At 44.2% G+C, this 10,273-nt stretch overlaps 1 protein-coding gene across 1 annotated transcript in view; it reads left to right on the top strand.

The window, feature by feature from the left end:
* Window positions 1-4,960: 4,960 nt before the first annotated feature.
* Window positions 4,961-10,273, top strand: part of PKP2 (plakophilin 2) — an 83,429-nt gene continuing 78,116 nt past the window's right edge. Inside the window, exon 1 of the mRNA XM_042469766.1 lies at window positions 4,961-5,237. Within this exon, the coding sequence (XP_042325700.1) occupies window positions 5,039-5,237 (199 nt within the window). The 5' untranslated portion in view covers window positions 4,961-5,038. The remainder of the gene's footprint in view (window positions 5,238-10,273) is intronic.

The following is a 10,273-nucleotide window of genomic DNA, read 5'->3' as shown; positions in this document are numbered from 1 at the left end:
CCGGAGAGTCACAGTCAGCTCACTATTCCTTGAAGAAGAAGAAGAAGAAAAGCATACATTTACCTCGAAATGTGGTGTTGGAGGAAAGTCTTGCAGACACTATGGACTACCAAAAAGACAAATAAATTGATCCTCAAGCAAATCAAACTTGAGTTTTTCCTATAAGCCTAGATGACTAAACTGAGACTGCCATACTTTGGACACATAATGAGAAGACATGACTTACTAAAAAAAGCAATAATGCCAGGTAAGGTAGAAGGCAATTCTGTAGGAAAAAAAGGAAGACCGTATTCCAGATGGATAGACTCACTCATGGAAATCACAGCTGCTCTGAGTTTGCAAGCAGAGTTTGCAAGCAGGGGTGTTGAGGACTGGGTGACTTGGAGGTCTCTTGTTCATAGGGTTGCCGCATAGATCAAAGTCAAGTTGATGGCAATTAACAACAGAAGCCACACAGAGGAGTTTATCACATGGGAGGAATTTCTCTTAATTTCAAATGAAAAGAAAGTGGGGCCAGAACGCATTCACGTGAATCCATGCAGAAACTGGATTTAAAGTGAAAACAACCCACAGAAATAAGTTGTTTTTCATACGACGTTCGAGGTTAACCCAAACAGAAAGTAAAAATAACCCACAAAAGGGGTTAGTTTTTCAGACGAGGTTGGCATCAATGGGAAATAATGTGACATTAATCTGAACAGAAAGTCAACAAAACCCGCTCCTTTTTACTTTCGGGGAACTTCCGAAAGTAAAAAGGAGGGGGTTCTGTCAACATTTCGTTTGGATTAATGTCGCATTATTTCTAACTGACATCACTGCATCTGAAAAATAACCTGCTTTTGCTGATGTTTTGCGGACTTTTAAATCCTGTTTCTGCACGGGATTTAACCAATTTGCCCCCAGTTTGCCTGTATGTGATAAAGTCCATAGATCCTACCTCTAAGGCAGGGGTGGGCAACTGTGGGGAAGCTATGGGCTCATTTTGCCATCTCCCAGCCCTATAGAGGCCACAGGCATTTATATGAATGTTGCATTCTGGGGGATGGCAAAGGTAAACTGCTACATTTATGGGTATTGCTTGAGGGGCTCAAAATGAGTTTATTCCCGCCTCTCATATGAATCTGCCAGAATCCTTCAGCCAGAGTGACCAGGTGTCATAACCAAAAAGGCCACCACAAAATGTAGGGCCTTCAAGAAAAACATAGGCCATTGCAAAATAGAAACTAAGAACGCTCACAGAAATGTAAATCCATGCTTCTTAGTCATGCTCAAAATGGAGGACATTCTGAAATTCCTCCTGAACTGAAGGTTCAAATGGAGGATGCATGCTGGAAAAGGAGAACATTGGTCACCCTGCCCTCAGTCAGCATGGCCAGTGTCCATGCTGGGTGTGGGAATTCTGAGAGATGTAGTCCAAAACTAATTTTTCCAAGCTGGGGGGTGCAGTTAGGAAAGTTTATCAATTTGCCCATTCCCTTCTCTTGGCAGACAAAGATTTTCACCACAGCTTGTCTTGCTCCCCCTGTTTAAAAAAAACCTAGCCTGTTGCTGTCAGGAGCTTTGGAGGACCCTCCATTGGACTACAACTCTGGAGACCAAAGTTTGAATCCGTGCTCAGCCATGAAGCCCACTGGGACAAGTCACACTTTCTCAGCCTCACAGAATGGCAATGGCAAACCCCTCTGAAGAAACTTGCCAAGAAAACCCCCTGATGGGTTCACCTTAGGGTCACCATAAGTCAGAAACAACTTGAAGGCACACAACAACCTCCCATTGCCAATGTTAAAATATGTTCAGCAAAGTCTGCTCCTGGACATGGAATGGAGGTAGCAGCATTTTGTCTTTTGCCCATGTAGCAACGTATCTCAGGGCCATTCCTCCCAGAGTACATGTTCTGGGTTCAGAGTGAGAAACCTGTATAAGGACAGGGATTTCTCTTGGCTTCTTTCCTTTCATTCCAGACAACATGGGGACTTTTGAGCTGCAACCTTTTGCTCAGATTTCCACTGGAGGGTGGCAAAGACAAGCAGGAGCAAAGCAGAAGTGTGCCAAGGCTGGCTAGTATGTTGACAAAAGCTAGGACAATAAACCAATGAGTCTATGCCCTGAGAAAAACCTTAATCTACACAAGTGAAGCGAAGCAGGGTGACCTGATGTCCTCCTTTCCCAGGCCATGCCCTACATTTCAAGTTTCTCCTACATTTCAAGCTTCTCCAGGAGGAATTCCAAAATGTCCTCCATTTCGAACTTGGCTAATTGAGTAACACCATGTTTGTTGTTCCCCTCCAAGAAATGTTACTTGGCAGCCTGTCCTTGTTGCAAAAAAGGCGATCCGATGGATCCTTCTAAAGTTCTTAGGGACAGTAGCAGACAAGACTCACACCCAGAGCTCATGGCACATTTGTTTCTGGGAGGGGGAAAAGACAGCAAACACAGTTAGCCAAAGGACTGCTTGAGAATACAATGCAAATGTTAAAAGGGGTTTCCCCCCTTAATTTCAACACAATGGACAAATGAAAGGAATAATTTAAAAGTAGAGTCAGTAAGGGTTTGTTGCCAGTAAAGTACAATTTTAAGCCTTTGTCTTGATCAGAGTTCTCTAAGTATCTTGCAAGCTAACAAGGCATTTAAGAAGTTCATCAGAAAAATATGGTTGAATACATAATAAAATACGGTATCCTCCAGTGGGGCGTAGTGGTTTCAGTGTTGGATTAGGACTCTGGAGACCAGGGTTCAAATCCCAGCTTGGCCATGGAAATCTACAGGGTGGCCTTGCACAAGTCACACTCTCTCAGCTTCAAAGGATGGCAATGGCAATCTCTCTTTGAAGAAACCTACCGAGAAAACCCCAGGATAGGTTTGCCTTAGGGTTGCCATAAGTTGGAATCGATGTGAAGGCACACAACAAATGTGTAATATAGCTGTAAATAAACTGTATGAAATGAATGTATATTTATATTAGTGTTTTTAGCTTTTGTTTGATAAGGCCCACTATTTTTCTTGGAAGTCTTACATTTTTGTGGTGCCTTGTCCTCCTTTGCAGTTAGGACATCTGGCCATCCTGGGCCAGAAAATACATGGGAGAAGCAGGGACAGGGAAAAAATAATAAAAGGGGAGGGAGAATAAAATTGAGTCAATGAATAGGCAAACATGCTCCTGCACAGGTACAAAGTTCATTTCCTTTCTCACAACGACAGATTTTTTGAACTGTTTAGAAGCACAGTTCCTAGGACTAGATCAGTTAATAAGTGCTCCTGGCCTGCAGCCCCTTTCTTCAGATGTAATGATCATTCTAGACAAATTCAACTTAGACAATGAAGAAATAGAAGTAGCAAAAGAGTTCTCTTACCTGGGATCAAACATTGATAGAAACAGGGACTGCAGGCAGGAAATCAGAAGAAGATTAAGAATGGGGAGGGCAGCTATGAAAGAACTAGAAAAGATCTTAAAATGCAAAGATGTACAACTGAGCACAAAAGTTAGAATCACACAAGCCATTGTATTCCCTGTTACTATGTCAGAGCTGGACACTTAAGAAAGAAGATAGGAAGAAAATCAATTCATCTGAGAATCCCATGAACAACCAAAAGGACAGATCATGCCTAAAATCTCCCTGAAAGCCAGGATGACAAAACTGAGACTGTTGTACTTTGGGCACATCATGAGAAGGCATGAATCAGTGGAAAAAACAATAATGCCAGGAAACGTGAAGTAGAAAGAGAGGAAAGCCGCGTTCTAGATGAATGGATTCTATCGAGGAGGTTAGTATGAATTTGCAGGACCTGAGCAGAGCTTTGGAGGATAGGGAATCTTGAAGATGTCCCATCCACAGGGTTGCCATCGATCGAGATCAACTTGAGGCTGTTTAACCATAACAGCAAACTTGAAGTGGCCGATAGCTTAGCTCAACAAAGATGTAGAGGATTCAAAGACATAGCTGTGTTAGTCTGGAAAATCGGTATGCCAAGGGACTTGTCAGACCTTTGAGACTAACTGGAAGAAAGAAGTTGGAGGCACGACTTTGGTAGACCTGAGTCTCAGATGTATGGAGTGGAGGGTCCAGGGACAGACCTATAGAAGCAGGTTAGATAAGCATATTATATAGTTCTATCACTAGTAGAGCCTCCACTCTATACATCTGGGGAAGGAGACTGGAGTCTGCAAAAGCTCATGCTATTGGCTTCTTTCTTGCAGTAAAACATGTGAGACTTTCGGGGGCCATGAGACTTATTTGTCCCTCTCTGAAGAAAGAACAACAACAACCTCCCTGATCCTCCCTGGATGAGCTTGGCCAAGTCACACTCTCTCAGCCCACTGTCAGCCCAAATCAGAAATGACTTGGAGGCACACAACAACAACAACAACAACAACCACCTGGATCCACAGCGAGTGAGCTTGTGCAAGTCACACTCTCTCAGTCCATCACTGGGTCACTGTAAGTCAGAAATAACATGAAGGCACACAACAACAATAACAACAACCCTGATCCTCCCTGGGTGAGCTTGGGGAAGTCACACTCTCTTGGCCCATGACAGCAGGGTCACTGTAAGTCAGAAACGACTTGAAGGGAGACAACAACAATTATTATTATTATTATTATTATTATTATTATTTTCTTACACCCAGCCTTTCTCCCAATATAGGGAATCAAGGTCCTAATATAGGAACTCAACCCTGATCCTGCCTGGGTGAGCTGGGGCCAGTCATACTCTCTCAGCCCATGACAGGGCCACCGTAAGTCAGAAGCAACTTGAAGGCACCCCATAACAGCAGCAACCACCACAGCCACCCCCTGGTCACTCCTGCCTGCCTGGGTGAGCTGGGGCCAGCCCCCCTCTCAGCCCAGGCGTCCAGGAGGAGGAGGGCGATCCTGGGCTGCCCTGGGGAGCAGGCAGGGAGTGGCCTGCCGCTGCGCTTCCCCGTCCGGCCAGCAGGGGGCGCGGAGGGCTGGGGGCGGAGGGCCGGCGCTGCTCCGCTGGAAGAGCCGCCCAGGTCCCGCAGCGGCAGCTGGAGCCGGAGCGATCCCTGTCCTGCGCGATGGCCGGCGGGGGCTCGGACTCGGGCTACATCCGCACCGTCCGGGGGCAGGAGATCCTGGGCGAGCTGGACAGCTCCACCTTGGCCTTGCCCTCCAGGCTGTCCGGGGGGCGAGCCGAGGCCCAGAAGTCCCTCCGCATCCAGCGCCAGGTCCAGCAGACCCTCGCCAGGAAGAGCAGGGGCGCCTCCGGGGCCAACGGTGAGTCAGAGCCCTCTGCCCCGTCTCAGCCTCCAACTTCCCCCAGAAAAAGGATAGAGCCTCTAAAGCCACTTTGATCATTTATTCATTTATTCTGGCCATTGGTGATCAAAAAGTCTTTGCTAGGTCATAAATCTAATGTCAGAAAAACAACTACAGTATTGATGTCAAACATGATGAAAGTATGTAGCCACAAAGTGCCAAGCTGGAAATTAACTGCAATATTCTCCTCCGGTGTCTGTTGTGTGTGTTTGTGTGTGTTTCATATAGGACTTAACCTAGGTATTTATTTATTGAGCGTTTGTCTTTTAACTTTGGTGTTCTGGAGATTTTTTTAAAAAAAACTTTATTATTATTATTATTATTATTAAAAGCAGTTCTATGCCAATAGACAAACGAGATCTTTCTTCTGTACGTTAGAGAGATTTTGCAGCACCTTTCAGACGCACTGCAAGAAAAAAGTTGGCAGCAGGAGCTTTCCCAGACTTAAATGATAATAATAATAATAATAACAACAACAACAACAGAGAGCAAGAGGTTGCAGCCCCTTTCCACTCCACCAAATGCATCTGAGGAAGTAGACTGACACCTGCAAAAGCTCCTGCTGCCAACTTCTTTCTTGCAGTGAGTCTCAAAGGTGCTTCAGGATTTCTCTACATACTTTGTTCTTTCTGTAAGCTTTTACTCTTCCTTTTGAATTCCCAGTTCGAGGTGTTTTGTAGATTTTTAACAGATTGTTGCAAAATGCTTTGAGTCCCAATCTGGGAAGAAGGCAGGATGGAAATAATTGTAGTAGTAGTAGTAGTAGTAGTAGATTCCCTGCCTGGCTGTGAAATGCACTGGGTGACCTTGGGCAAGTCACACCTTCTCAGCCTCAGGGGGAGGCAGAAAAGGGAGAGGCGGCCAAGTAGGATTTGGGGACTGCACCCAATCCAATGTTATGTAGGGCTTTGTGCATTGGATTGTGACTCCAGAGACCAGGGTTTGATTCCCGGCTCCGCCAGGAAACCCACTTGGTGACCTTGGGCAAGTCACACTCTCTCAGCCTCAGAAGAAAACAATGGCCAACCTCCTCGGAAAAAATCTTGCCAAGAAAACCCCATGATGAGGCTGGGTTGCCTTAGGGTCACCATAAGTCCAAAACCACTCAAAGGCACACTTCACACAAACACACATATACACACCCATGATCCAGTGTTGCATAGTGTTTTGAACATTGGACTATGACTCTGGAGACCAGGGTCTGATGCCTGACTCAGCCATGAAACCCACTGGGTGACCTTGGGCAAGTCACACTCTCTCAGCCTCAGGGGAAGGCAATGGCAAATCCCTCTGAACAAATCTTGGCAAGAAAACCCCATGATAGAGTCACCTTAGGCTCGCCATAAGTCAAAAGCGACTTGAAGGCACACAACAACAACCACAAACCCCGATCTTAGTATCTTCAGACTCTCTTCTCCCTCCAAGTGAAGATCTTAAATTTCCTCCAGCCTCCTCCTTTGCTGACTGTTTAAAGAGGAGTCAGGGGGCCTGATCCATTCAGAGTTAGATGCTTAAGCTGCTCATTTACAGCTGTAAGATAGATAAGAACAAGTGGAAATATTCTCTCCTGTTGAAATCAGAAAGACAAACTGCATGACTTTTTCACTGAGTCAGGTGTTAAGAGCTGGGCCAGTGAACTTAGCACAGTTTTGTTCAATTTATTCTGCAGTAGCTGCCCATTGGTTCAATGGGGCTTACTCCCAAAGAAACAGACTTAACCTTGCAGGCCAAAATACGTAAAATGAAGTCTAATGCCTCAGGTATAATGGTCGAATTGAAAGACATAGCTGTGTTCATCTGGAAAATCAGTCTGCAAAGGGATCTTGTCACACCTTTGAGACTTCAAAGTCTACAAAAGCTCCTTCTCCCAGCTTCTTTCTTCGAGTGAGTCTCAAAGGTGAGACAAGATCTCTTTGCATTAGGTATAATGGGGCTTTCTTTCTTGCAAGAAGGTCAGGAATTAACAGCAAGGCAGGTGTTTTCAAGGTAATAAGGCCATCTCCATCTTACTTCCCTATGTTCTCACCTGTGTTCTATCCATCTGCTTTTTGCTGCTTTCCCCACCACTTTCAGCTACACTATTTCCAAGGTTTGGTTTCCTTTAACTCTTCCTACCCATCTGGCCTTTCTCAGATTCTTGTGGATTACAGATCCCTTTCTTATCAGAAACATAAAAGCAGGAGTGGGGAATCTCTTGTTTATTTTGGCTGTAGGCAACATCAGAGGACAGTATCAGGACTTTGTTTTAGGTGGGGGGGGGTCTTTCAGATGCAGTGAGCGGGTTTGGGTTTTGTCGAGTTTTTTTGCAAATACCTTTGTAGTTCCTTAAAGACTCACCATATGCACAGAGTTTAATATGCCTGCAGATCGGTGGCAGTGATCCAATGCGGGGCACATGTAACCATCCAGCCACGTGGTGAGGCTCAATGTTACAACTTGGCTCTCACACACATTTCCAGACTGTTGTGGGAGACAGGTTTGCCGAACCATAGGCTGATTTCTAGAATTCATATTTTAACTGAGTATTTTCTGGATTGAGTGTTGAGTACAAATCTGGAAACCAGGGTTCGATTCCCCCATGAAACCCACTGGGCAAACTTGGTCAAGTCACATGCTCTCAGCCTCAGGGGAAGGCAATGGCAAACCTCCTCCAAACAACTCTTGCCAGGAAAACCCCAAGATAGATTTGCCTTAGGGTCACCATAAGTTAGAAATGACTTAAAGGCACACAGTGACAGAAGCAACAAATCTATGAAAGTGCCTATCAGAAAATGCTCACACACTTATATGTTTGTAGGAAGCAATGAAACATGTAGAGAGTAAGAAGACAATGAGAGTGAGAAACAGCTAGATATCCCAAGATCTACACAATGGACTACAAAGATAAGAAAGACTTAAAGTTATTTAAAAGTTAGAGAATGAAAAGAATCAAGAGAAAATAGTGAGTTGAGAATTAGACTGCATCTGCACTGAAGAAATAATCCAGTTTGACACCACTTTAACTGCCACAGCTCAGTCCTGTAGAATTCGAAGATTTGTAATTTTGTGAGATATTTAGCCTTCTCTGTCAAGGAGCTCTGGTGCCACAACAAACTACAAATCCCAGGTTTCCATAACATCGAGCCAGAGCAGTTAACGTGGTGTCAGACTGGATTATTTCTGCAGAGTGGTAGCAGTTTTAGTAAAAAGCAGTAACTATATTTGTAATAGTTCTCTGAACCAATGTGCTTCTATTCCACAAAACACCTCATGTTATAACAAATTTAATACATGGGCTCTGGCATTGTTGCGTCTTTGTCATTTCAGCAGGAAATAAAAATATTTCCATCCAAACATTAGTTAAACTGTTGTTTGCAGAACTTGCATTTCCCATGCTCTGTGTAAAAACCACATCTATTTCCCCCCCTGTTTTATAATGCTAGTAATGCAGTGAACATAGATAAATTTACAGGTGGTTGTGTGTAGATGCCCTTAGAAGTGCCATTTGTTGTTGTTGTTGTTGTTGTTCTATGACTTCAAGTCATTTCCAACTTATGGCAATTGACTAGGATTCTGGAGACCAGGGTTCAAATTCCCGCTCGGCCACAGAAACCTGCTTGATGATTTTGAGCAAATCACATACTCTCAGCACCAGAAGAAGGCAATGGCAAACCCTCTCTGAACAAACCTTGTCAAGAAAATGCCATGATAGGTTTGCATTAGAGTTGTCATAAGTCAGAAATTACTTGAAGGCATATAAGAACAAGAAGACCTGTATGTGTCCACTCCATAGAAATCTATAGAGGCTATTCAAGTACTGCATGATGGGGTGAGCTCCTGTCACTAGTCCCAGGCAGCTTCCACAGTTAGAAAGCATGCAAATGCAACTAGATAGATAGGAACCACTTCAGTGGGAAGGTAACAGTGTTTGGTGCAGGCATGCTGGCCACATGACCACCAGAGTAGTCCTTGGCTCTTGGGCTTAGTAAAGGAGATGAGCACCATCCCCTACAGTTGGTTATGACCAGACATTCATGTCAAGGGACTACCTTTAGCTTTACCTTTTATTCTAGTCTTCCATCCTCAACTTGGTTCATCAACAATCCAGTGAGGTAGAGGCTATCTGTATTCTTTCATTTCCCAGAAAAGTTGTGAGAACATGTTCTTAAATTTGGACCTTTCATTTTAGAACTCCTCACTTGTCTACATGGGCTGCTTAGCGCAAATTCATTATGATATAGAGTTTCTTGTCCCAGACTGGAAACACCTGGACAAATCTTTTCATAGAGAATAACCCAGCCCAGTGTCTGAGTCAGCCAAACAGATTTCCGTGTATTGACTCCTTACCCTCAAGGCTCCTTCCCTAAATTGGTCTATTCCTTCCTCTTGCTGCTTGTTAGTGTACACCATCTAGTATTTCTGTACTTAGTAGCCTTTTATAGACTATTTAAGATTGAGAATGGGTTGCATCCTCCCTCCCCATGTTGCAATGATCATGTGTCCTTTGTGTATACTGTACTAAATATGGATTGTCTAGGTGGGTCTGTGTTTAACTGATGAAATTCTAGTTTTACTTTAAAGTCAAGCTTCATAGCAGCAAATTAAAAACTGTGATGCTTTTTTGTCTTTGCCTCCATCCTATGTCTCGCTAATGAATAAATCTCTCTTGCTAATGGCCATAGCAAATGCTGAGGTTGGAGGCAGTGGGATGCAGCAGTCTGGCAAAATCCAGGTTCAAACATTACAGCATTGACTTAACCTCCAACACTGGGTTTGAATCCCCTGCTCATCCATGGAAACCCATTGAGTGACCCCAGGCAAGTCACAGTCTCAGAAAATCCCTTAGGGTTGCCTTAAGTCAGAAATGAATGGAAGGCACACAACAAGATTTCTTTTGAATTCTGCCTGAAAGCAAGAGCAAAAGTGTAAATTAACTATGGCGGGATACAAACCGCCATATAGTACGTATAGGATACGTACTAGGGTTAGGAAGGGGCGGTGCTTCCGCACCCCCC

Source organism: Sceloporus undulatus, chromosome 5 (assembly GCF_019175285.1).
Source record: "Sceloporus undulatus isolate JIND9_A2432 ecotype Alabama chromosome 5, SceUnd_v1.1, whole genome shotgun sequence".
NCBI lineage: Eukaryota > Metazoa > Chordata > Lepidosauria > Squamata > Phrynosomatidae > Sceloporus > Sceloporus undulatus.
The sequence above is the reverse complement of the archived record's forward strand: the minus strand, read 5'-3'. Positions and strand labels throughout refer to the sequence as shown.